The sequence below is a fragment of the Molothrus ater genome, chromosome 3 (genome assembly GCF_012460135.2).
Source record: "Molothrus ater isolate BHLD 08-10-18 breed brown headed cowbird chromosome 3, BPBGC_Mater_1.1, whole genome shotgun sequence".
NCBI classification, from domain to species: domain Eukaryota; kingdom Metazoa; phylum Chordata; class Aves; order Passeriformes; family Icteridae; genus Molothrus; species Molothrus ater.
In genome coordinates, this window is record NC_050480.2 from 35,067,206 (window position 1) to 35,094,929 (window position 27,724).

Sequence of the window (27,724 nt, forward strand, 5' to 3'; positions counted from 1 at the left end):
CATCAAGGTATAAAAGAAGTGATGCATCCACATTTTAACACTCATAAGTAGTCCTGGCCTCCTCTGCCTTACAATGTCTGAAAGGATCATATTTGGAATGCCTATTTTCACTAGGGTTTATCAATCTGTCATAATCCCGAGTAGGATAGGATGCAAATCGTTTCAATGACCTCAGTGGCACTCCAATGCTTAACTAGGAATGCATTTTCCACTTGCAGCGTTGCCAAACATCAAGTACGAAGTACAGAAAGAAAATTAAAAGAAACTCAAACTGAATCAGGAAATTAGGCTGAGAAAACTGCTGGTACGTACTTTAGGATATCAAAAATTCATGGCTTCTCAAAAAAAAAAAATACAATCTAAAAAAAGCCCATCCTAAGCTATTGCACGTAAGGGCACAATACAAAGCTAGCAAAGGATGGGCATGGGAGGCACAGTGCTGGTAAGAAAAAGTAGATTCTAAGAAAAGCTTAGATTCTTGTGTAGTGGGTGACTGAATGGAGGCATCAATGACAGTATAAAAACAAGTTACAACAAAACTACTGCAAATACTCCTACTACGGCAGATGCACTGGAACTGGGTGATCTTTCAAGGTCCCTTCGAACTCAAACCATTCTACGCCTGCCCCTCCTGCCCGATGAGCCGCCCCTACTCTGTGCGGAGCTGTGAGTCAGTACGGACACCGCTGTGTGCGGCTCTGCGATCGCTCCCTCAGCCCGGCCCGGCCCGGCCCGGCTCTGCGATCGCTCCCTCAGCCCGGCCCGGCCCGGCCCAGCCCGGCCCGGCCCAGCCCAGCCCAGCCCAGCCCAGCCCAGCCCAGCCCGGCTCTGCGATCCCCGCCTCAGCCGGGCCCCGCCCGCCGCGCGCCGCCGGGAGCGCGCACCGCCGGGAGCGCGCAGCGCCGCGTCCCCAGCTATGGCGGCGGCGGCGACTTCGCAGCGAGACCCGGGGGATTGGCAGGACTTCTCGGGATTCCAGCCCTCCGCGGGGAGCGGCCCCGAGCCTGCCTGCGACAAGGGCGGCTGGGGCGGCGGGGATCTCGGGGCGAAGCTGTCCCTCTGCTTCGAGCCCCCGCAGGCCCGGGCTGGCGGCGGCGAGAGCCGCGTTCCGCTGCGGCCGCTCACGGAGCAGAGCGCGCTGCAGGACGACGAGTGAGTGCGGGCCGGGGGCGCGGAGAGGGAGCGGAGGGGAGGCCCGGCCCGGCCCGGCCTGAGGGCACAGCACGGCCCGCCAGCCCTGCCCTGCGAGAGCGCTGCCCCTGGGCCTTGCCGAGCCCAGCAGGGCTTGTGGGCTGCGGGAGCGGAGCCTTTCCCCGCCCCGGGGCTGCAGCTGGGAGCGCCGGGCCTCGGCAAGGGGGCTCGTTCGGCCGCCGCAGCGCGGATTTGACGGGGAGCCCTCCGGCTTTATCCCCCTGACTGCCAGGGAAGCGTGTGAGCATCCCAGAGCCTCTTACCCCGCCGAGCTAGCGAGAAGTACTTGTTCTGAAGTGCAGTGACCGTGGTTAGTATTTGTTTAGCTTCCTGCAAAGTGTCCGCTGTCTCACTGCTTGAATTTCATCATGGAAAGTGCAGAAAGCAGGTGAAGAACAAAATTGCAGCTGCAACTGCGAGTATTGTTTGGAGTTTTTTCCCCGGAGAAATAGAGCCTTTCTGGGCCACGCTGCTGTACAGTTTTTGACATTATTTTACGAATGCTTCTATTTCTTATTTTATAGTGAATTTAGTCAGCTTATATTCATTAAAAATACTGCTGTCTTACTTTAAGGCAACTCAGCTGTCTCTCTGTTCTTCCAAGATAAGAATAAAATAAAGCCTGTTAGCAAAATACCAGATCAGTGGTGTAAACAGTGAGGTAAGTTCAGCGAACCATGAATCACGCTGGGCAGTGATGAGGCTCTGTCTGCCCTTCTGTGTCTGCCTCGGCCTTTCCTCTGACCCTCCTGTGAGCCTTAGCTAGGCAACCATTCCAAACATCCACCCACAGCACAGCGCCTGGAGGCAGGGCTCGGCTGGGGACTGGAGGAAGCAGCCTGCTCACGGGGCTGCCGTGGCTAAAGACTGAGCTGCGGCTTCACCAGCCTAGATCTGCCTTTGCAAGCCTCCAGGACAGCCAGAGAGGATACACACTCTAGAAACAGGAGGACAAGAGTGGTGGGCTGAGCTCTCCTAGAAAAAAAATTGATTCTTCCAAAATTTTAGTCTGATCTGTACGTTCTCACTATTCTGTGATAAATGGAAAGGAAAAAAGGAAAAGGTTTGGCTCAGAACTCAGAATTTGCTACTCAGCCTCTGCTAAACAACATTAGGAATGTAATTTATAGCTCAGCTCAAATTTCATTGACGGAAAGGCTCATCCACCCCCAGAAAAGATTTTGAGTGTAGTTACATAATTAGTATAGAAGCTGTGTCTTCATTTATTGGTTTGATTCACTGCTGTGCATACGTTATTGCTTAAAATGAGAAGTAACTTACATTTATCAAAAAGCATTTTTTCACAGCTTTAAAACACTAAAAATATTTTCAGTAATTTGCAGATGAATATTTAGGGAGAAAAACAGTACTGAAAGAGGTATATGAGCATTAGGAATATGGTTATTGCTGATTCAGTTGCTGCTTGTTTTGAGGTCTGCATTTTTGTTCCTTTATTCTTTTCTTCAGGATTTGGAATGCCTTGACTGATAATTATGGTAATGTGATGCCAGTTGACTGGAAATCTTCCCACACCAGAGCTTTGCACTTGCCAACGCTGAATCTTTCAGAAAAAGGGGTAAGTTCTGATCAGCAGAAGTACCTTCTTTGGATCTTTGGTACTCAACAGGGAAGTAAAACTGTTTGCATTTGTATAAAAGAATGTTGTTATTAAGTGGCTGAAAATATTTGTAGTACTTGCCATTATACATGAGAGCTTTTCATCAAAGCGCCATTGATGTATGTTTGTATCACCCTGGGCTGGAATAATTCAGGGTTAGTTTTAGATGACTCTTCATTAGAGCCAGAGCATGATAGAAGAAAATGTAAAATGAGAAAGTGTTTCACATAAAATCTCTCTTCTGTATGATGCATGTTGAACACTGATGTGGGTAAGGAAGGAAGAGAGGCAGGAGTACTCTGATTTAGTAAATCCAGCGAGGACTTCCCAAAGTTCATCTAATTCCACAGTCAGATGGCTTCTTTAACAAGAAGGGTGGCCCAGGAGACTCTGAAGTGCAAGAGCTTGTTTTGTTTTCCTTATTTAAGAGTTAGAATAGTTCTCTGGGGCGGGAACAGGGAATTAAGAGCTTCAGAGAGGTTTATAGAAAGGGTTGTCCTCTGATGATCTTAAAAGTGGATTAAAACACTTCGTGAAGAGAAGCTGGGAGGAATTCCCGTCTCACAGGTTTTCTGAGGAAACTAGTGGCTTATCTTTTAAACATAGAGAAGTTCAGTTATGTGTTAAAATATCAGAAAATTGGGTAGTGCTTTGGCTTCTGCCAAAGATAATTGATTATCACTAGATAATCAACAGATGCTTTTTACTGTGACAGGAGCAAAGATTGTTCTGCTGAAGAAGATACTTTGGGATTGAGTAGAGGAAGGTGCAAATTTGGAGCTCATTTTCTTGATTTGAATATCACGGTTATCCCATGAATTTGACTTGTGTTTCTTCTAATTTTTATTGAGTCCTTGTTCAGATTTATAAATGGTTTTTAGAGTAATTAAATTCTTACATTTTAACTAAAAATACAGCCCTGCCATGCTGTGACCTTGTGTCAGGGAAAAACAGACTGGAAGACTAATGGATTTCTTGATAAGGAACTAAATATAGAACATAAGAAAATGTTAGTATAGTTTTTTTAAGTTACTTGCAGGAAGTTATGAAGAAAGTACATAAAAAAAGTGTAAAGTGGTGTTGCTGGATTAGAAAGAATCTTGGGTATGCTGCCAGTAGAGAGAAAACCAGTTCATGGATTAAATGTATCTGAAGTTTTTTCAGCTTTCACTCCACATGGAATGCCTTCTGATGTGTAAAGGCTGTGGGGAGTGTTTGACATACTTTTCTTCTGCTGCTTTGTGTTCAGCAGCATTGCTGGATATGTGACAGCACATATGGACCAGCTGATCTTCCTTACAATGAAAACTAACAGTTAAGCAACACTTCCCTGATGTGTGTGAAATTAATAATATGCTACCAAAATTGTGCAGAAAGCATTTCTCCTCCTGTTTTAGTAGGGAAAGATATCAGGTCAATAAGGCTGATTCACCTGATCTTGGTTCCTTTACATGACAGTCTATGCACACTTTTATACATTTTTGACAGTGAAAGAAGTAGCTGGGTGGAAGTTCTGTGCACAGTGGTATGAGGAATGGGATTGTGAAATTCCTTTGTTTTGTTTTCACTAGATTGCTTTTAAATGGCTCATTCCCTGCTAGCAGGAGGACAGGAGGCGTGGAGTGTGGCTGGCTGGAAAGCCAGGTGTTCCTTTTAGTCCTGGTTACATCTGATACCATTTTTGGTGGTTTATTAGTCTGTATTATCAAAATGTTTTTGAAGGTCTCTCAAAATGTTTCTGGAGATGTCAGGAGTGAAAGCAGATCTCCTTCTAGATAAACTGTTATGCTTGCTTACTGTCCCATCATTGTTGTCATATCCTATGTGCATGGAAAAATACTTGAGGACAGCAGACATTTAAAAATGCCAAATTGGAGTGTATCTGTGTAGGAGGTGAAGAGAGAGTCATAGTGGAGCCTTGTCACTGCACAGTTACTGGAATTCAGATTGTGGAAAAAAGTGGACATTTGACCTCATTCTGAGCGCTGAAGAAGTGCAAATTGTGTGTTGGTCCCTGCAGGTGAGCTATCTGGGCATGGCAGTTGCAGATTCAAAATGAATCTGAGAACTATTAAGGTTTCTGAAGAAACTGAGAAAATTGGAGGAATTACAAGAAAATTTGAAAACTGATATTGTGAGACCAAGGACTTTTTACAGCTCATCATGATGCTTGTAAATTAGCCCAAAGATGAGTTAAAGCGGTTGAGCTCAAATGGCAGATGTTGGGCATTGCAGCTTTGAGGGGCTTTTCTAGGCAGGAGTCTAGCAATAGACAAAGTACAGAAAAAATTTTGTAAATAAACTAGGATATATCACTGTGTGAGAGTAAAATATGCCTGACTTATTAAGGAGGGGACCTGTGTCTCTTAGTGTATGTATATCTTTGGTTTGGAAGGATGAATGTCATTTGGTGGTGTATATATGGGAAGAGTGTTACTTCTCTTCTTTCTGAAAAGACCCTGATATATTCAATGACACATTTTTTTTAAATAATCTGAGGTGATACCAGTGTTCTGATACCACCATTCAGTATCAACTCTTCTCAGCTTTTTTCCATGTCTTTTATTATGTGTTGAAATGGAACCATAAAAGCACTTAAAGTAAGAGGTTTGTGTAACATTAGACATAATAGGCAAGTTTTCCACCCTACACAGACATTTGTCAATCTTCAGTTAAGATTTAAGTACTTCCTTGACAGTCTCCCATGTAGATATCTGCATGTCAGTGTGTGTATGGTCTTTGTATGTGGATATTATTTAACAACATTAAAGATTGACAGTTGTTTTAACTTTGTCCAGTTGCAGTTTTGATTTCATTTTCCAGGCTATTTGACAGAAAGAACTATTGATTCCATTATTATGGCCAAGATTCAGTTTCATTCTTAAAATTCAGTGATAGTTAGCCGTTTTTTTTTTGTACATGTTGCATGCATTTTATACCCTCACACTAGGGGTGTGTATATATATTTATATAAATGCACCTTTTCATGCTTTTTAGGTAAATGACAACTTGAACCTTGACTTGTCAGATGATGAAGAGCTGAGAGAACAGTTGGATATGCATTCTATCATTGTTTCCTGCATCAATGAAGAGCCACTCTTCACAGCAGAGCAGGTAAAGTGTTCAGCAAAGACAGTGTTGTTGGTGTAGAATGTTTATTACTATTATTATTATTTGTTGTTGTTGTTGTTCTTGCTCTTACTGTCGCTAAGCTTTTTGGTTGTTCTTTGTTTAGGGTTTTAATAATGTGGGAGAGAGCATTACATCATTCAGATATGAAAAGTGTTTCAGTACTTCAGGTGAGGTTGATAGTCCAGGGTCTTTGAAATCTTTGTGTATTTCTTACCATGAATTAGTCAGGAATGCTGCTAAATTAAATATATGTGTAAAAAGCAAAAATATTTTCAGAATCTTAGTGGTATGGTGGAGTTTTTAGTTTTCCAGCATAACTGTGTGGCAGTTCATAGTTTCATAGAGCTTTGCTGTTAGAGAGAATTCTTTGAAGTTTTGGCCTAACCTGAGGGCAGATCAGTGTTTCTACTATCAAAATTTCAAATTACTTGGTATCTAAAGTCTTCATATCCATGGATTTACTTCAGTTATCTTGAAAATTGCTCTTCTGAGTCAGGTTAATGAGAGTAAGGTCTATGAAGATCCTGCTTTAGTAAGCAAACAAATAATCTATTTTGTTGTTGCTTAAATGGTTAAGCAATGGTTAAGCTGTGAACTGTGATGAGCACGGTTATTAATAGTACAGGAGACAGGACTGCTTGAAATGCCTGGGCTCTTTTTTAATGTGGGTTAGATCTCAGCACTGACTACAGCCTTTAAACATCTAGAAGTTGCTGTGTTATTTATTCAGATGTCTAGTTAATGATTTAGCCTGTAGAAATGTAATCATTTATGTGATGTAAAGTAAGCTATCTATGCACAGAATTTCTGTTGTCATACTTTTTGTCTGGCTCAGGTCTTACGCCCAGGAATGCAAATCGGCTTCAGGTCATGGTGGATCATGTGGGAAGTTCAAAAAACTTCTCACAAGCACAGTAGATTTTCAGGCTGTTTAGAGGGCTTTTTGGTTTTTCAGAGAGTTTTTTGTGACTTTTTCTTTGTTGTTTTTGTTTGTTTTCATTTTGTTAGTTTTTGGTTGGAGGAGGGAGGGGATGTTTGTTTTACATAGAGAAATGTGGTGAAATAAGGAGTGGAGGAGGTAATTGATTTTTGTTGTTGTGTCTTCCTTCAACTGAATATTCAGGAAAGATACTCCAGCTTACTCTTTAATTTAGTTCTCTTAAGCAGAATCATGGGTACCTTCATATAGAAATGAGCCCATAGTTTCAACACTTCTTGTTATGCCATCACCAGTTTACTGTTTCAAGGTGTGGTTATTCTCAGAGCAAGGATGGGGAGGAAATGTCAGTATAATTTTATTGATCCTCTTCCATCTAGTGTTGGTGGTTGTTTCATCCAGCTTTGCTTCAAATTGCAAACTCTTCACATAGGAGGGTTTTCATAAGGATTTTCATTTTCCAAAGGTGATTGAAGAAATAGAGGAAATGATGCAGGAATCGCCTGATCCAGAAGATGATGAAACACCCACCCAATCAGATCGGCTCTCTATACTTTCCCAGGAAATTCAGACCCTCAAGAGATCCAGTACAAACAACAGCTATGAAGAGAGTAAGTGGTATTTATTTAGCATTTTTGCTCTTATGCTTAATGAAAATATTTTAAAGGGTGAGTTTGCAATGTGTTTGATTCTTAGCAAGTCCTTCTTATGAAATATCTGCATTCAAAAAATATTTTCAAAATGTTCTGAAATAATAGCATTGATTTAGTGCATAGAGGACTTACCTTTGTCAGCTTTCTGTCTATGAACAAAAATAAGACTTTATAGAATTTAAATTTAAAGCAAATATTCTGAAGGTTGGTACATTGAAAGGAGATCCCTTCATGGGTAAAGTGATAAGTTGATCATTTTTTATTAAACTTCATTATTTTCTATAAAGTGAGATACTTTCTTGATGCCAGTACACTGTTTAAGATCAGCTAAAGCTCTTGAAAGCTATTCAGTAAATAAAGCTTAACATACCTTTGGTACAGTTTCAGTCATTGCAACATATCTTGATAGACAGTAACACAAAAATAAGGCAACCATTTCTTTTTTGCCCCATAAGGACCATGCATATTTTTCAGTCCTCCCTTTCCATTCCTCTTCGGAAAGCTTAAGAGTGAAAATTAACTTTTGTATCTTCTACTCAAATGAAATCATCTGTGTTTCCCTATACAAAAGCAAAGGAGAAATTAAATTAATAATTAAATTGTAGTAGGTTGAATTGCATGCAAAAAACCTGTGACTAATCAGTTTTGTGATGGAAAATTTTGTTTAATCTTTACATTTATCAACATGAATTCTAGAAGATAGTAGGGACACAAAGAATATTTGATAGATGATCTTTCTGCTTTGGTCTTTCTTTAAAAGTTTGATGCTCTCTTTCCTATAGTCTGGGTTAACAATACAAACTCTGTAGAAGATTCAGAAAACTGGCCGACCTCTTGTGGCATGACTTAAGAGTTTCTGCTACATTTCAGATTTATAGAAATGAGATTCCAACCATGAAAATGGTCTCTTAACTGTCTCAACACATAAATTTCAGGAATGTGAAAGCAAAATGTATTGTGTTCAGCAGGGCTTCCTGGTTTTCTGACAGTTCCATATGTCTTAAGGTTTGGAGCTAATCAAGCTTGCTCAGTATTTCATATCATGTCAATTTTGCTTTGCCTCAGGAGTCCCTCTTTTCTGTTGCATCTTTACAGTTTAAAGGTCAGTCTCGACCAAATAGTGCCTTGAGTTACTTTGGCAGATAATTTAACTTTGCTTCAGCAGTTTCTCAGAATCTGCTTTCATGTCTTTCAGGTCACTGTTTTAATAAAAACTCCTTCTACCTTTTTTTAGTAAGTGAAGGTGCTTTAGAATTGGTCTGCATCTCTCTGCATCTCTGAAATTTTTACAGGTTTTTCCTAGGAACTCTGGTTTTTATAGGATAGATCAGAGATTTTCATTCATTTAGGATTCAGAGGAGGAAATCACTTTTACTTACTTTTTTCTTGGATAGGAGAAGACATACATTAAGGCAGTCCAAAAATCAAGCTCTGGCTACACAAGTGAGCTCCTCAGCCTGCTAAGTTTCAGTCCGTGTAGTCTTCTGCATTTGAATTGCTCTGTCTCCACTCATGTGCATTAGCTGAGGATTTCCTATGTAGCCCTTTCAAGACTGTGATAATGACAACTGATCTGTCATCAGTCAGAAGTGCAGTTGGATAACCTACACCTGTGGTTTTAGAACAATTGGTTTTTAGGCTGTGAAGCTGGTTTTTAAGTGTTGGCACTCACAGGTGCCCTCTCTCAGTACTGTTACAGTGTTTGAACAGAGTTTAAGGCCTAAGCTACCTGGAAAAACAGTGGCTCCTTGACACAGAATTGTCTTAACAGATTTCATTGCCTTCTCTTCAGTTAAGTAAGTGACAAGGAGCTTTCTCCAATCAATTTTCCCTACTGTAATTGAAGAGAAAAAGTTCACATTTCACTTACTACCTTTGATGCTTCTAAGAGCTACACTTTTTTGTAGTTTGTGGCCTTATTTGTATTTTTCAACACTTGTCTGTAGGTGCTTTCCCTTAAAAGTATTCTTGTAGATAAGATACTTACTAGACTAATTCAATGAAATTAAATAATTGCAAGCATCTATGCAGTGTCCTTAAACAGATTGTATCTGTCAGTGTAATCAGGACTAGCTGTTTCTCAAGTGCCAAATAAGATTATGTTCTTTGACAGAGCAGCTGCTGGGACTTGCCAGCTTCCTAGGCATGTCAGATCTAAACTGGAACAGAAAGCAGGCCTCAAAGATCTGCTTTCTTTAACTCAAGCAAGCCTCAAAACATTTTCTTGGTCATAATTGCACTATATGTAGTGCATCACCCAGTAGTTCAGAAAATATGGAGGCCTTTTCCTTTGAACAGTGAGTGCAGAGGAAACTAATGGTTAATAGTTGTGTCAGAAGTTTAGCACTTACTTCAGCTTCCAGCATAAACTACCAACACATTCTTCATATTTGCAGATTATCCCATATTTCTCAGAAGTAAGAAGAAAATTTAACCATTTTATTGTTGCTAATCTTGTCACCTCTGGGATGTGTTTATTCCTTTAGGAATATTGTTTTGTTCTATGTGGTTTTAAAACTGAATTTTTTGTTTTGAGAAATTTCAGAGTACGTTTTTCTTGTAACTCCCACAAGTTTACTCATGCTTAAAATCTTGACATATTACTTTTTATATGAACTATTTGTAGGAGTCAAAAGATTGTCTGTTGCTGAATTAAATGAACTGCTGGAAGAAATTGAGACTGCTATTAAGGATTATTCTGAGGAACTGGTGCAGCAGCTGGCTCTACGAGATGAGCTGGAGTTTGAGAAGGAAGTGAAAAACAGCTTCATTTCTGTCCTCATTGAAGTACAAAACAAACAGCGAGAACACAAAGAAACAGCAAAGAAGAAAAAGAAGCTGAAAAATGGTAGTCCTCAGAATGGCAAACAAGAAAGAGGTCATATGCCTGGAACAGTAAGAAAATTTTTCTAAGTCTTCATACATACATTTTTTTTGTTGTTTTTTTTCCACTAAGGGAAGTAGTAGTCCTAGATTATATTAAGATACCTGGTAGTCCTGCTTCCATGCCTTCATTCACAAACAGGGCTTAAGCTTTTTGTGTTGAGAATTTTTTTTTCACAGGGCCATATATTTTACTTTTCTCATATGCAGAAAATATTTTTTACCTGTTTGCAAATCAGCCTGGAACTAGCATACCTTTCTTGCAAAAAATACTATCTTTGGATGTACTTCTCTGCGTTCTGTTGTCAGTAGGCAGATTCATTTGTGTGTTTGATTTCACTGTGTGAATTTTAGTATGTGTTAGTCTTGCAGGAAATTCAGTACTGTTCTTGCTGTAGTTGCACAGATGTTTATTGATCATGCTGGTTTCTAGATAGGAAAAATGTGCATGTCTTACCCTGGATCTCCTAACCTGTGGCAGAGTTACTACATTCAACAGGAGACAGGAAGGAGGCCAAAGTGTAGTGCATGTGTACAGGGAGGAGATAATTTGTTTTATTCTTTACAGAACATAGCAACAAAAGGAAAAACTTTTTTCAGGTAGAGCTGGATGAGAGCAGTCAAAGAACAAAAGAAATCATGTTATTAGCTTGTCAATGCAATTTTTTCTTTCTTATCTGTCTAGTATAATTTAAAATTACTTAAGTGGGATATTAATATTTGAATTTCTTAATGATTCTTATGGGATGCAAAAAATGTGCTTTTGTATCTTGGCTAAGTCCCAGAAAGAATGCTTCAGTTCAACATCAGAAGGTTTTTGGGGTTTGCTTTTCAAATATAAGGAATGAACATTTATAATGAAATAATAATACTTCAGAATTTATTTCTAAACTTACAAGCATAAGTTGCCTGTGATATACCCCAAATAGCGTTCTGATCTCATCTGTCAAATGAGAGATGTTTGTGTGTGTAGCTAAGTTTTAGTGGAACTTAAGAAAGTATATGTCTGGAAAACCATACAAAATTGTCATCCCTTTACAAGAGCACTGTGAATAGTTCCTGTTTCCTTCCCAGTCATGGAAAACAAAAAAGGGATATTCTACCATATTCTACCTGGAAAGAAAAATAATTACTTTGTTTTGGAACTTGAGTCAAGTGATTCACAAACTGTTCTAGTTGGTTTAAAGGTTAGAAACTTGAATGATGCTTTCAGGCATAACTTACCTGGTCCCAGGATAAGACATTTTGGTATTTGGTCACTTCAAGATCCAGATGTGTCAGATTGCTTTCTAAGAGTGATTGAACAGACTAGCTCACAGGTGACACTGTAGCTGCATATGTGTGATTCCTTTGAAAATAGATTTCACTGTCATCAAGGACAGATTTGAGAGCCCTCTCCCAGAAAGAGGTGCAAGGTTCCAAGTTCCTTCCTTCAACAGTCTTTTTCTCCCTTTTTTTTTTATCCATTTGGGCTGGGAATGCGCATACAGTAGTATGTTCTTGTAGCTTTGTGAAGACTGAGTTTCTATTTATAAATAATGTTTTAGTTGGTTATTTGGTTAACTGTAATGAAATCTCATTTAAATACAAAGATTGGAAGTAGAGCTAAATTGTCATACTCTTAAGAAAATGAATTTTCCAGTAGATACTGTAACTGAATAGTTAAAAAAAACAGGTTTTTTGAGTTTTTTGTCCTTGATACCGTCTTTGGGTAAATCAGTTTCTTAGACTTTTAAACTTCTATCTCTTTCACAAGGGAAAACAGGGGAGCAGTTAAAAATAGTCAGGGCTTGAAGATACCAGTTCCTTCAACTACGTTATCTTAAAAGAGTTAAGGCGGCTTTGGCAAAATTTATGACTTTACTGACCTTGTGTGCTTTAGAAGGTAAAATAATACTGTATTCCAGCACATTTTATTCCTCTCACATAAATAAATACTTTCAGATAAACATGCTGAGGTGTGCTCATCATACTGCCCTGTGTCAGCAGTTTGGCTGTTTCTTCTTTTTATGTTCATGTCCCTTGCTGATTTTATATCGCATGCTAAACATCAATACGGTTTTGATTTTGATTTTCTTTTACTTCTCCAGCAAGCAAAAAGGATTACGAATTTCAAGGAAAAATGTATAGTTGGATTATATACTGCTTTTTCTTTACTTGGATTCCATGATTCCATGCAATGGAGCTTGAAATCAATATGGGTTTATTATTATCTAATTGTGTATATTTTATGATATTACAGAAAATAGGAAATACTAATTGTTGCTTCTATTGTGAAAAAGGAAGCGTGAAAGCATAAAAAGTTTTAAAGAGGTGGAGCTGAAAACGACTACCTCTGAACAGTGTTTCTGGTACATGCTTAATATCTGAAAAATTAGTGTCAATAGTGTCTCTAAATATACACTGTTCAAACACAAATGTTAGAGGGAATTTTACAGTGAGCTGAACTTTGAAAACTGCTATTTTTTTACATTTCTAAATGAAACAGCCATAAAAGGCAAGTCTCGATTATCGGATCTGCAGTGTGAAGAATTTGTTTAAAGAAATTTTGGTGTAGAAATACTGCTTAACTGCCATTATAAGGTTTGCTTTTTAATTAAAAAAATTAAGTAGGTGAGTGAAGAAATAAAAGTGTGCTGAAATACATCTTGGAGCTTGTCTTTGCCATTTGTCTTTCATAGTCTTGATAAATGCTGATTAATAGTCTTCTGAACTTTTCCTGTCCCTTTTTTTTTTTCTCTTTCTGCTGTGTTTTCACTACTTTTAGCGCTTCAGCATGGAAGGGATCTCAAATGTCATACAGAATGGCTTCCGCCACACGTTTGGAAACTCGAGTGGAGAGAAACAGGTGCTGGGCTATCTTCTCCCTTTTTTCTCATTCTTTGCCTGCACTTTTGGGAGGAGCTGAGATCTTGAAAATTGACAGTAGCTGAAGATAAATGCTGAGACAAGAAAAAACAGGATAAAATGCTGGAATCTCTGCTTCCCTACCTCAGGTTTCTGATCAGCCTACAGTCTCTTTCTCTCCTTAGCAGCTCAAGAGATTCAAGACTTGATACCCAGATGCACTGAGCTAATAACCTGTATTTCTTACCCCAGACTAAAATCTGTTTTAGCATAATGCATGCTTTAGATACGTTGCATGTCTAAAAATCTAATAACCAGTCAAAGAATGTGTATCAGGTTAGATGTAGTGTTTCAGCCTTCAGCATTAGCAACTTGCATAATGAAAAAAGGTTTTGTTTTCTTTTCTCTTCAAATGTTCAGAGCTGGTACGTCTAAAAACAGAGTAGCACCTGGAAAATGTATAGACTGTACTCTTTTGCCTTTGAAAACTGCATGATTTTAAAAGTAGCAAAATACGGGCACTGCAGATTACCAATATAAAGTACAGGCGTTATAGGCAAGTTTGTGTCTTTTAGTTGGTTATTTAAATACTAAAATGTAGAGCAGACACACCTTCCATGGGCTTTATATGGATGTTGTGTGTACCTTGGAAGCATCATATAGATGTTGTGTGTACCTTGGAAGCAAGATTCTTATGCCTTATTTCAAAGTAATAACTTACCTGCTGTTTCAGATCTGTAGTATATATTTTATTAACTGCATTCTGAATTTTAGTGAACTGCTAATGCTTATGCTCTTTAGTCTTTTGGCACACTACAAAATATTGGCATTTCACATTGTTTAATGTGTACCCACTATATTAGTTTATGCAGTTTTGTCAGAGGAGTCCATTAGAGTTATTTTTTTCCCTGGTGAGAAGTCCATTGAGGCAATAAATTGACTGGTACTTTAGAAGTCAAGGCTGATTAGGCTTTTGTCTGGAAGATGAGTGTTGTATCCTGCAGAGGAGTTTAGAAGGTAAAACAATTCCTCTCGAGTCATTCTGCAATCATGACACTAGAAATCAAAGGCTTGCCTGCTTTCTCAGGCAAAGTATATGTATGAGATTTTATGAATACATTGATCCAGTTATTTGTTTGTCCTCAGCTTTGGGGATCTTCAACACATGCACAGAGCTTTTTATCACTCAACAAGACTTTTTATCACTCTCTGTTATCACACTACTAGTAAAGCTGTACCTGTATGCTGTTTTGTTTTTTGGGGTTTTTTTCCTTGGCTATCTTAACCATAAATTACTGCTGTTTCTACCTGTATCTTTAGATATTTTAAATATCATATATTTTCATGAAGTGAGCTTATCTAGCTATGCCACCTCACCATACTTTTGGTTAAAAGACTTTCACTGCCTCCTGTATAGATATAAGTAACATAATCATTTGTTAAAATGATCGAATAACTCTTCCAGTCATTTTTTGAGTTAATTTACTAATGTTATTCTTTGTGTTGATCATATTTTTCTCCTGATTTATCTTTTTCTATATTCATATGGATATAGAAAACCTCTTATGGGGTTTTATATTCCCCTTCCTGTATCTTAAAGCAAGTCATGGAATATGACTTTAAAATAGGAATTTAAAATTAAATGTAGAGTAGAAAGTAGAAAAGATACCAGCTCTGTTATGATTAATGCCTTGAAATCTATTTTTCTATGGCATTTGTTTTTTGTTTAGGAGAGTTTTGTTTGATTAGTATTTTTTCTCTCATAGTGGGTACTTCCCTTTTTAAAATCTTAGTCCCATTTTCTGTGCATGTGTTTGAGACATAAGTAAAAATTACTTAAGAGATTTTCACCATATAAAGAGAAACTTCCATTGGGAACTCCCTGTTCCTATCTGGTAATGTAGTCAAAAAAAAAGACATTGAAATGTTGGTAGCTCTTTCTGGGATCATATTTCCAGAAGAAAATTCAAGACAGTCATCTTCATTTTGATTTTCAGGCATATCAAACACTTTTCATAGGTGATGAAAAATTGCAGTGGGAATCGCTGCTTTATCATGTCATCAAATCTGCTTCAAAAATTTAGAGGTCACAGCAGATTTAACACTTGGTCTTGTCAGTAAGCTACACTTCAGTCACTCCTTCATTCTTTTCATAATATGTTATCTTCACACAGCAATTCAGGAAATGAGTTTTTATAGTGCTGTTATAGAGACTGATTGTTACAGTTGCAAAGTTGATGAGTAGAAGGAAAGTATTTCTGGAAACTAAGAAATTCCTTTTTCTGTTTTTAATTGCTACTGTTAGAGATGAAGAATGGAAGGTGAAGTTTACAGGAGAAGGGAAACAGGGTTAGTTGATATTTGGTACAGGGAAACAGGGTTAGCTGATATTTGGTACAGTGAAATATCTTAGTGTTTTATTGTGCAGGTAAAGGGTAGAATGCCACGTAGTTCTGAAGGCTGGAAAAGACAGCCAGAAATCTCATTTCTGTGTTAGTAGATCCACTTTCATCTCTGCCATTGGCGGATTCAGCAGCTTTATATTTAGCTATAGATTCTGTTAATTTTATTAAGAGCACAGTTTCTGGTGATGCTTGGTTACATCTCCTGGAGCAGAAATTGAAAATTGATTGTTTCCTGAGGAGCATTGCATACTCTTCTCTGCTGTGCTGAGTGAACATGAAAAAATGCCAGAAGAAAAGGGAGGGAGAAGAGCTCCCTGTGTTTGCAGAAGGTCGTGGGTAGGTGTCAGCACCACCTGTACAGTGGGTTCAGTGCTGCTGAGCTGAGTCTGCTTGGCTTTTAGGCAGATGTTGTGCTTGGGTGTGAGGTGTGTGATCCTGCTGCAGACACGGCAGTGTTACAGCTGTGTGTGACAACCCTCAGCCTCCCCCTGCCAAGTGCAGCTCCTTGTACCTTCTCATCACATGTTCTCTGCTCATTGCCTGGAGAGCTAGGTAGATGTCAAGCTGAACGAGACATTGAGGGTTACTTTGCCTACTGCCTTGTAGCTGTAAAACCAGAATAAAGTTCCCTTTTAATTCTTAAAAATTGACTTGAGGGAACTTTCAGGAAGCTTTTCCATTGGGGAAAATTCCAGCTATTTTAGTACTTTTGTAATTCTGACCTCTTTAAGGAGAATATGCATTCATATGGGCTGCAAAGTAAGGTGTTGCCTAAAATGCATGTAATATAAGACCCAACTGGGTTACATCAAGAATTTGAAAATTAATCCTAGTTGCACTGCAGGTATGAAAATCTTGAAGGATTTAAGAAATTTTGTTGTGTTTTTTTTTTTTTTTTAAGCAGACAAGAATTAAAGATTTCAGTAAATAAAATTAAAAAGGAGTTGGTTTGAAACTATCTGTTAGCACACTCAGCTGTGAAAACTGATAATTTAAATCGAATTCTGTATTCTGGGGTATTTTGTTTCATTAGGGTTGCCTTGTTCTTTTTGGTTGGAAGTGTGTAACAGCAGAAGGTGAAAGCCATCTGTTTCCATTTTCACCTAACAGTGGGACAGCATCATTTTCTTTGCAGGGAAGACAGTTAGGTGCATGACTTCTAGTAGCCACGTAATTTGGAAAAAAAAAATCAAACAAACTTGATTGCTGTGATAAAAGCTCTGAGATGAAAAGGTAGAATCTTAATCTGTTCTGAAATATGATTATTTGTAGCTAGCAATTTCAATTGCTACAATTTTTACAAAATAAAATGCAAACAACAAAGTTGCATGAAAGGACTGTCAAGTAACTCTGTTTTTCATTTGACAGTACTTGACAACCGTCATTCCTTATGAGAAGAAAAATGGACCCCCATCTGTTGAAGACCTTCAAACATTAACCAAAAGTGAGTATATAAAATTCCCCTGATCCTTTCCTCATTGTATATCCAGTTGTGGCTGCTCAAAGCCAGTGAATCCATCCAGTTCTCTCTTCCCTCTTACTCTAGGGCATGTATGTAAGGATGAATGATTTTAACCATGGATTTTGGCCAGCTTGTTTCCTGAGCCTTCATGGTAGTTTTGTTTCTTAGCTGCTGTCTGAAGCCCTGAAGGCCAGAAACCTGCATGTATCAGAAAGTAAATGTTCCCACATTTTGATGTTGGCTGCATATCATGAAATCTGGTCGTACAGTGCCTGATATGTCCCTGTTTGTTTACATTTGCTGTGCTTTACTGAGGTTATTGTAGTGACTTTGACAAAATGGAGTGGATATCAAGATACTTAGGACTAGTTCCATAATAATTGCACTTGATTGCCTTTGGAATAGCCTGCTTCTCTCTATGGTTTTGGTGGGGGGATTTTGTTGTCCATAAATTTTGATAATTAGGATTTCCAAACCAAACACAGTTTTTACAATGCTTTGAATTCCCTGTTCTTCACATCTTTTTTAGGCTAGATCCTCAAAATCATTACAAGTTCTACATCCTCTAGTTGTTTGATTTTATTGGGCTTTTTTTTAAATTCTAATTTGCAAGAAATCAAGGTTGTATTTAAAAAAAATACTTATTAAGGTGGTTTAATACAACAAAGCATCTTTAGAAGTCAGTAGCATCTCCTTCATTGGATGTTTATAGGAAAAGTTTAAAAATAGGTGGTAGAGTGCATCAATGCATTTGATCAGGTTTCAATGGAGAATCTCACTATGTCTTTAAAGTGATTTTCAGCAGCAGTTCTGTGATTCCACAGGTGGCTGAGGGGTGGTAAAAGGTTCATTGGTTGTTTTCTGGAAAGAGAAAATTCATATTATATAAATTCCAGAGTAAATGAAATGTTTAAGTAGGAATTAAAGTTCCCTTTATTTTTCTACAGTAGACAGCCTTAGGTGTTAATTCATACTTACTTTGTGACAAAGGATTTCTCTTTTTGTGTTTATTCTTGCCATGAAATTTTATCCTCTTGCCATATTTAAATTTCACTTGACTATTAAGCACGTATTAAAGCCTCTTGAAAACGTTTTGTGTTGTTTGATGGTTTATTAAAAAAAATGTCTTGCACAAACGCGTTGTAAAGAGTATTAACAGTATTGATTTCTGTGGGCTGGTTGGAACTTGATCCTGTGAGTCAGTTGCAGGTTTGTGACTCACTGTCTCTGCTGTTGTTCAAGCAGGCAGTAAAGCAGGTGTTTAGGGTTGTTCAGTTGGTTTTTGTTTCAAAGCTCTGTATTATTCCAGAGTTATGAACTCTGGAATAATGTCTTCCTTCAGTGTAAAAATGGAAATAAAACACTTGTTATAATTTGAGTTTAGAGTCTCATATGAGGAATTTGGAGTTTATTAAATACTGCTTTTCAGTAGAATTTTGTATTTTTGCTTCTTTCAGATGTGTCCTGAGCACTTTATAAAAAATAGTCATTGTTTTTCTTTATGTAGTCACAGACAAGTTTATGGTTGTCCATTCCTTCTTCAGAAATAGGCAAGATGGACATGATCTACTCATGTATGTCACAAAATGGCATTTTTGCATTATTTTAAGTTAATGCTGAATTAAGTCATGTGGTTAAGATTTTTTTGAACCAACAGCAGATAACATTCCCCATTTCAGGGAGGGGAGAAAAGCACCACTAATATTTCCATAGAATCATTCACAGCATTTTCCATTAATTGAGGTAGTGATCAAAGATGTTAAGTAATGGAGCATGCTTTTCTGTCCTGAGATTTCCAGCTCAGCAATAGTTGTTAGCATACTTTAATTTTTTGTATGTCGTGGCTTCCTTCTGGTGAGAATCTTTTATAGGGAAGAGGTGCTTGTTTTTGTTAAGACTGATGGCATTTTACTGTAATATTAACCACACAGAATGGGACTCTTGCATTCAGAAACTGTGGAGCTCAGTGAGAATTACACAAGTGAAATGTGGAGAGGATGTGATGTCTCATTTTATCTTCTCGTCTTTCACTTAAGAGATTTCTTACATCTCATAGTAGTATCTCTATGAGTAGTTGGAACTGCTGCAAGGTATTTGTTTTATATGTTGTGTTTCATTTATGACTAAATATCTGACTTGTTTTTTCATTCTTTAGTTCTGCATGCCATGAAAGAGGATAGCGAGAAAGTGCCAAGCTTGTTAACAGACTATATTTTAAAGGGTGAGTATGCTTCTCAGCAGGGATTTTATTTGATTCTAAACTAACTTGATTGACTTAAAATGTGTATTTGAAAATAGTGATCCTACAGCATTCATGAATTATGTTGTCTTTCAATCAAACACAGCTCTCATGTTCTGTTTTGTCCAAGTACTCTGAGGTACAGTTCATACATAAAATATGTTTATTTTGTTTTTGTTAGTAAAATATGGCAAACTGCTGAATGACATCAGGAACAAAGGAGTCTGGCTTATGAATTGAAAAGGGTATAGTTAAAATCTTCCATTGTACAGTTTTTTCAGTAATTGGAACTCAAACTACCCAAGGTAGTAAAGCATTTACTATGCAAAGTGCTTACAGATTCATGTCAAGTGTTACCTTCTGATCAGTAATGAAAAGCATTTATTTTACTTATTATACCTTCTTTAGATATTGTTTTATAAGTTTTTGTATGAGTCATTTATTTTCCAGTCTTACACATTGGCTGTGTTTATAGAATGTCAGACATTAAAAAATACTGTTTGCTTTAGCTTTAAAGAAGTTGTTCCAGGTAGTTTCCAAGCTGTTAAATTATTTTAAAATGTTTTTCATCTGACTTCATTTTTGCCTAGATCTTGCTAATGCTTATGTTCTTACTTAATTCTTGGCATATGATACAATTTTCTTAAGTGATTAAACTTTAGCAAATGCATCAAACTCCCAAGGTCTGAACAGATACCTGTACAGAAGGATTATGGGTGCCATTTTATTTGCCACCAAAATGTGTATAATACTCAGCTTTTCATATGCTGCAAAAGTTTTTCTCTTGTTTTGGTATCATGTGTTCCAAGTCTCATCTTTTTTTTAAATATACTGTCTTTTGACTTCACTCACCCCATATGATTTTTAAAGGTTTTTGTATTTCTTACACAAATTTATGGTCACTCTCATAATCTCATCTCACAGATATTTAAAAGTACTTTCATTATTTGAGTTATGGATGACATATAGTGTGCTGTCACTTCAGAAAATCTGAAAAAATACATTCAATATTCTGGAAGCTCCAACAGACTTCCTGTTGAAAGAGAACCATTTCTAAATTTTGTGTAGGGTTGAAGAACTGCCACATACAATAAGAATGCAGAGATCCTTTCAATTGATTCCTTTGATTTTTCCATTGTTTACTTACTCTTTGTAAAAATCCTTCCTAAATTAGACAGATGTGTTTTCATGTGAACCATGTAGGATCATGGTCAAGGTTTTTTTTAGTCTTGATGGCACTAAACTGTAGTTCTGTGAAGCAGAATCTTTGATGCAATAGGATGAACTGTTGTCAGTAATTAAAACTTTTTGCTCTTCATAATACATCTGGTAGTAAGTGACTGGATTTAACAGTGCTTTTCACAGTGTCTGCTCTTATTTTTAGATGTAGCTACCCAGAGAAACTTTCAGATTACAGGGATATTGAGGAGAAACTGGCAGCTTAGAGAAATGGAGAAATCTTTTTTAAAAGCAAAGAAGGCATATAAAAGTAGATTACCTGAACATATGAGAAGATGAGCTAGGAAGCTTGAACTGAAGTTCCTTCCTGCCTCTTGTATGCTCACTACTTGAAAATCACCCATGATGTTCTACTAGTGAGATGCAACAATTGAAAAAACATCATGCATTGAGTGTCTTGACTCAAATAGGTCGTCCATCATGTGCAAACATTATTACCTTGAAATTGTGAAACACAAATTGTGGGAACATGAAGAGTAATCACATCACTCATAGTGAAAGGAAAAGTCATTTTCCCTCCAGCTACCACTTCCTTAGTGAACAGAACCAAACCTTTCTTCATCCTGTGTGGATTTGTTTGTTCAGTGGCAGATAGTTGTGAGTGCAGAGCTAGTGAGCAGATAATTTTACTCTTCCTTTCAGTATAGCCTTAACTAAGCTTTATATGCTATGTTGACATGATGTTAAATATTTATAACTCAGCTAACAGTGTTACCTTGTACTGTAGATTTACTCTGTGGCACAGGCAAAGTCTTCCAGTTGTTTCTGAAGTTGTAACCTACTGCTTTTTTTCTGCCACTAAAACTTCTGGCCTGAAACTCCTGCAAGGCTTTAATGGCACAAAATACTCCCAGCCACCAGTTTATTGTCTGCACATTATTTTTAAAGCTTGTTAAGAGGAGATTGGTTGAATTCTTTACAACCACTTAGATCAACTTTCAGCTGAGCTTTAATACCTGAAATTCTAACCTATTTTTTAAATTGCAAAATAAAAAGAGTGACCTACTTTTTGAGGATTCTGCTCTTTTCACTGTAAAGATTAAAAGTGCCTTGGCAAGGTAAAAATCTTTAAAAAGATCTAGGGTTTAAATTTGTTTCCTGAAAGAAGTTCTGGACCCAGTTGTATAATCCATATGGTGTAGTGGTAATTATATTCATTTTACACTGAATGGATTTTATTACTTTTTCTTAAGATTTAATCAAGAAATGAAATTTTGAAATGTGTTAATTATATCACCAAAGGTACTCGGTTCTGTTAAAATCTGTTAAGTACATGTTCCTTTGAGGATCATTTTTTTCCAGTCTTGCAACAAAAAAAAGCAGACAGTAAATTACCTGTGACATTAGGATATGTGTAGCTTTATGGGAAATCCAGTTTAGCATATGACTGCACAGAGGTAAAACCTTTTTTTAAACTTTATATTCTGTTTTACAGAGCAGAAAAAATAAATCTTACAAAAATGCTCTTGATTAATTTTTTAAAGCAGCACTGTCTTGCTATTCTGTGGTGTGTAAACAATAAGGATAGCAGTCTAATGTGGGTGTTATAGTTGTCCACAGAATTATTAACAGACTTGCCCAGATACTAGTGGGCACTGTTGAAAAGTTACTTAAATTGTACAGAAGCAAAAACTGAAGAAAAAAACATCAGGAAAAAGATTATTGCCAAAGTATTGTTAGTACAGCGTAAAGGAACAAATAGAAGAATGCTGTGAACATGGAAGGGTGAATGGAACCATAAAATTGAGCATAATTGTTGATGTAACACGAAATCTTACCACATAACTGGTGTTCTGAGGATAGTGAAATAAGTTTATATTTTCTCTGAATTCCAGTGTGTTTTGTAAAATTCACAAACTCTGTGTAATCTTAAATAACTTGAACTAAATGCCCAATAATTCTGAAATTTGGATTGTAGGAAGACACAGACTCCCTCTGTGTGTACTAATACTATCTTCATTTAATAATGATTGGGTAAGGTTGATTGGACAACACTGGAACTTGAAGGACAGTTCTGCAGCCAGGTCTGCTACTGACTTTCTGTGTTACTATGAATCATTCTTGGATTTTTTTTTCATAACCAACTAATCCTTCTGAAGTGCTGGAAGTGAAAATCTTCAAAACGTGGTGTGTGCAAATCCAGTGTAATAAAGAAATTAAAAAGAACAACACAGGCCATTTCATGTTAGGGGATAAAACTACCTTTATATGCATTTCTCAGTAGGATTATTAGTTTTGAAATTTTTTCTGGTGCTTGCTTTCTTTAAAGCATCTTCTTTTCCCAATTTCTACTGCCCCCTTGTGTGCCCCAAAATGTTTAAAATATCATCATTTTCCTTGTCATGCTTAAGTCCCTCTTTCCAGGGGTCATTAGCTCTCCCCTGGATCTTTTCTGTAAGGAATATCTCCTCAAAGGTAAGTATCCCAAAGCCAGACTAAGTACATACCCTGTGAAGAGTCTAGTACAGTGTAGCAGCTTATCTTCTCTTGTTCTCTTGTTGCTCTTATTGCAGCCTAAATTATTTTCAAGGGGATATTTTTCCTTTTGTGAGGTTCTGTTTGATTTTACTTTTTAGTGAACATTTCTATCCTGAACCTAACAATAATGAAAGGGAATTAGTGATTTGCTTTGCAAGTGAACTCTAGTTCTTCTCCCACTAGCTTATGATTCATATTATATTTTATAGATTTAAAATTAAAATAGCTGGTAACATGAAATTGATCAGCATTTGCAATTGTACTTAATTTTTTCTGAATGTATTTTAATATACCAATATTGTTATTATATTTTATCACTAGGAGTCATGAAGGAGAAACTGGGATTTGAAAAAGGGTAGGGGAATGAATTTACTGACAGGGAAAGAAATACCAAACCAAGACTGAAATTCTTTATCTTAGAAAGCGCACTTCTGGACTGAAGCTAGCAGCTTAGTAAGGTCACAGTATTTAAATGCTGTTTGTTCTCATCTTTCTATTGACCTTTTTTGATGGTTGAACTAATACAATGTGATTTGAAAACTCTGTGCTTATGTCCATTGAAAGACCAAAATAAGCTAAGTTTTCTGTGCACAAGTTAAGCTGTAAAGCAGATGGAGATATTTGTCTCATACCTTGTAGCTGCATTGGGTTTAGGTGTTGCAACAATAGTAAGTACCATATCCCTTGATGAAAGTGTGTTTGTATGGACAGTGCTCATTGAATTTTTACTTTCTTTTTAAAGCTATCAGTCTTTCTTCTTGTGTGTATAATGTAATGACTTTCTGCATAATGATTAATTTGCCAAGTGCAATAATGCAAGTAGTATTTTATATATATTATAAAAATTAATATTTATATTATTCATATTTATGTATATTCTATATAGTGTAGTTGCATCTGTAATCTTTGCAGTATGCAAGTTTAGGTTGCTTTCTGAAGAAAATGCCTCTGTGCAGTTGCTTGCCTCTTCAGTGTCACAAGTAGCAATTGCCAATTTCAACCCTACAAGACAGAAGCAGATGTTGTGGGAGTAACAGAAATACTGTAGGGAACAGCATCTAGGTAGGAGAGGGACTGGAACACTGGAACTGCTGTTTGCATTGAGCTGGTGGCTGTTGCCTTGAAAAGCCAACATCTCCTCAGGTCTGATGTATTCACCTGCTTGAATGCCTGTACAGGGGCTCCTGCTTCTTTGGGGGCATGAGAACATGGAGAGGGCCTGATGGGATGGACTTCACAGCAGGTTTAAAGTAGAAGCTCAGGACAGCATTGTGGGAAGGGGAATTATCTTGTTTTATTGCTACATGGGTAGTGAAGAATATCTGACAAAATCTGCTGGAAGCAAGAGCTCCTTCATTTGTACTTCCAGAACAAATCAGTGATACATATGAAATGTCAACCAGTGTATACACAGAATTAAGTATTAGGGTAGATTGTCTGGTATCACATCTAGACGTGTTATTTCAAGATTACTACTTTTAAACTTCCAATTTTTACAAAATATGAAGATTTAGCTTTGTGTACAAGGATAATACTTACATAACTATTATATAAAATATATAAGTATGTACTTACAGCTGGAATTATTTCCTTTGAAATCAGATGTGTTATTACAATAAACTTTATAAGATGTATTTACTGCTAAGCTTTGTGTTCTTTTCCAATTGTCCTCAAACAGTAATTGTGACAAAAATAGAGTGCTAAAAATAATATGCTATGCATTAGTAGTTAGAAAAATGCATGAAGTGTCTAGTATTGTTTTCTTCTTTTTCTGAATGTAGATGTCGTGAAAGCAGAAAAATTGCCCGTCTTTCTCCTTGCTATTTCATACCTGATCTTTCAAGTAAAAACTTAAAATTTATTTTGTTTTAATGAAGCGAGAATTTGCACCTTGTTCTGTTTTTAAATTCTGCAAGTATTTCAGATAATGAGAACATTTATTTTCTTGCCTTTGAAGTTCTTGTTTAATTGTTACACCTGACTTCTTTATTTGCTTTTGTGTTGTGCTAGCATTGGTTTGAAAGCTGGATTGCTCTGAGGTTTGTGTCTTCCATTGAAACAGGAATGAGAAACACGTGAAGGACATGTCTTATCTTGCCACTGTGTGATTCTAGTACCCGCACCAGAATTAGAAAGTAGAGTTATAATCTCAAATTGTCAGTGCATATTTTTAAAATATAACTGCATGCGTCACCTGTTACTTAATGTTCTGTTTTCTGATACAACACTTTAAAAAGCACTATTTAAGACATGACCTTTAGTTAACTCATTTCTGGATAATACTAGTTAAAGATAGTGGGTTGTGTCACTTCATTACCTTTTGAGAGAGGCTGAAACCTTAATTGCCAGTTTCAGTTGATTACTAGATTTGACTGTGCTACTAATAGGGTAGAATCCAACATTTAAATACTTTAGTATATACATTACATTTTTATGCAGATCAACTTCACTGATATTTATCAATGTCTGTTGTGGTTTTTTTGCAGTTCTGTGTCCTACATGAAGAGGGCTGCCTTTCAGAATTAGCCATGGTCCTTTCTGTGATAAGAAGCTTTCCTTGGATATAACTCATAGTATTTTTTCATTTGGCACTATACCTAAAGCAGTATTCATTTACCTCCTCCATGTGTGTGGATTTTCTGATCCTACAGTAAGTCATCTGGGCATGACAACTCATCCAGTTTAATTTAATAGTGCAATGAACTGGAGAAGGGAACAAAGGTTGTACAGTTTTACTTGCATTGTTCTGACTTTTTAAAGTCTATTTTTTCATTGTATAGCATGTAGTAAATCCTCCTGCACATTTTGTTGTTGGAAGGAAAGGTAAACTTTGAATAGTGTAAATAAAATAAGCTTCATTTTAAGGAATCCATATTTAAAAGCATCCTTAATTCCTAAACAAAGATGAAAAAATGATCTTAGTCAGACTTGGAATTTAAGATTCAAGTGAGTTCTCCAGGACACTCCAGAAAGGTGATTGTGAAAGTCAGCAATCAGCACTGCTTTGTATTCAACAGATTTGTTTATAGATGAACAAATCCAAATTTCTTGGTTTGACATAAGTAATTGTGTGTTACTTGTTCTTGGAATTAACACAAACATCTGACTAATGTAATATTTCATGTTTGGTTTTATTTTAATTAATAATGTTCATGTGGCTTAGATATTCTCCCATATTGCTGCTATAATTTTACTGGTTTTAAAAGGTGTTTTATCTTAATGAAAATGCTTCAATATATAAACATTTTAAAAGGCAGTATCTTTTTAAAAATACATGTACAGTTTGAAAAACTTGCACCTGGCTTCCAAGTTAGTATTATGTTGAGATGCTTGTTGTTATGTATCTCTGAATTTTACTACAAATATCTCTTGTAAATTGTATGCACTGTCTCCTCTGTGATGATGTACCTGCATTCAAACAGATGAGAATGTATTTTATAAATCCTGTAAAAGAAACGTACCCCATATTCTAAACTTTATATACTTGTCACAAGTAATTTTGCCAGCCTAAAAGATGAGATTGAAATGTAAGGAGTGCTAATTTAAAAAACAAAACCCAAAAAACCCGCTTTTTTCTACGTTGAATTCCTATTGATTCTTCATCCAGATGTATATACTTGAATATCTGAAGGCGTTGGAATACGAGGTTCTAAAGAGATAAACATGTGTTTTCTTCAGTTTTATTCCCATCTAAATTCTTCAGGAGTTTGTTAGTTAAAGAGAAATTTCATCCTGAGTACCTTGCATCATCTTTAATGTTCAACTTTATCATCTTCACCGAATACTATTTTGATCAGTAAAACAACATGGTTTGAAGATAGTTCTCGTAATGTTTTTTGGTTTTTTTTTTTTCCCAAGGCCTCAATATTTTTGTCTTTTGTGCCTTTATCAGCTTAAAATTATTTTTCTCCTCCCTCTCCCCCACTTGACCACCAATGTATACTTGCCAGCCTGCTCAGGAATAAATAGATCCTCTCCATAAGTGTGGCATATGTGAAGAAGTTTTTTTGTTGCTTTATTTTAATTCATTTGTGGTTTCTCTAAAAAGAAAGCAGCCATTTATTTCTGTAGCTGGTGTGTTATAAATTCATTATGGCATGCTTTTTGTGTAGAAATTCTTGATGTTGAGTGTTGATGCCTGGAAATGGGCAAAGGGGATGACCCTGCTTTATTTTAAAAATGGTGCACATGTGAAACCCACCATGTCTCTGTGTGAGATTATTCAGAGGTGCTTCAATCTCCCGATGAGGCTTGAAGTGACAAGATGGAACAAAATAAAACAACAACAATTAAGAGAAGAGTAAAAAATTTAAAAAAAAGGAAAACAACAAAAAAACTTCTGTCAGAGTTAATGTTACTTGTAACAAATCTTGGATGACTTAAAGTCACAAACTACTAAAAGTAATGAAACTGGAAATAAAGACCAGAAACAGCTTTAGTGAGCTAAGCATCTGCTTGGGAATTTCATCCCTCTCATCAGACAAAACAAGGTTTCATTATGAAAAGTACCTGTTTACCTTGTATGCATTAAAAAACAACTGCCAAATGTGGCAAGTATTGTATGTATACCTATATATGTACATAAACAGATCTCAAAACATTTGAATAAAAAGAACCATGCTAATCTGCTTTTCTGCTGA

The 27,724-nt window shown here is 36.8% G+C and overlaps 1 protein-coding gene across 2 annotated transcripts; it reads left to right on the top strand.

Annotated features, from left to right (window-relative positions):
• Positions 1 to 896: 896 nt before the first annotated feature.
• Positions 897 to 27,724, top strand: FEZ2 (fasciculation and elongation protein zeta 2). 2 transcript variants are annotated; one of them, XM_036380161.2, is made up of 9 exons: positions 898 to 1,152; positions 2,659 to 2,767; positions 5,807 to 5,923; positions 7,345 to 7,489; positions 10,158 to 10,426; positions 13,182 to 13,262; positions 17,035 to 17,110; positions 19,284 to 19,349; positions 25,571 to 27,724. In XM_036380161.2, the coding sequence occupies exons 1-9, from the start codon at positions 917 to 919 to the stop codon at positions 25,585 to 25,587; spliced, it is 1,116 nt and encodes a 371-aa protein (XP_036236054.1). In that variant the 5' UTR covers positions 898 to 916; the 3' UTR covers positions 25,588 to 27,724. The 2 variants fall into 2 exon arrangements, with proteins under 2 accessions (XP_036236055.1, XP_036236054.1); XM_036380162.2 differs by lacking the exon at positions 13,182 to 13,262 and having other exon boundaries at positions 897 to 1,152.

Excerpts from the sequence above, each read along its gene's own strand:
- FEZ2 (XM_036380161.2), top strand. The coding sequence starts at position 917 with ATGGCGGCGGCGGCGACTTCGCAGCGAGACCCGGGGGATTGGCAGGAC. Across the intron at positions 2,768-5,806 it reads TGAATCTTTCAGAAAAAGGG|GTAAATGACAACTTGAACCT; the intron begins GTAAGTTCTGAT and ends CATGCTTTTTAG. Across the intron at positions 10,427-13,181 it reads GAGGTCATATGCCTGGAACA|CGCTTCAGCATGGAAGGGAT; the intron begins GTAAGAAAATTT and ends CACTACTTTTAG.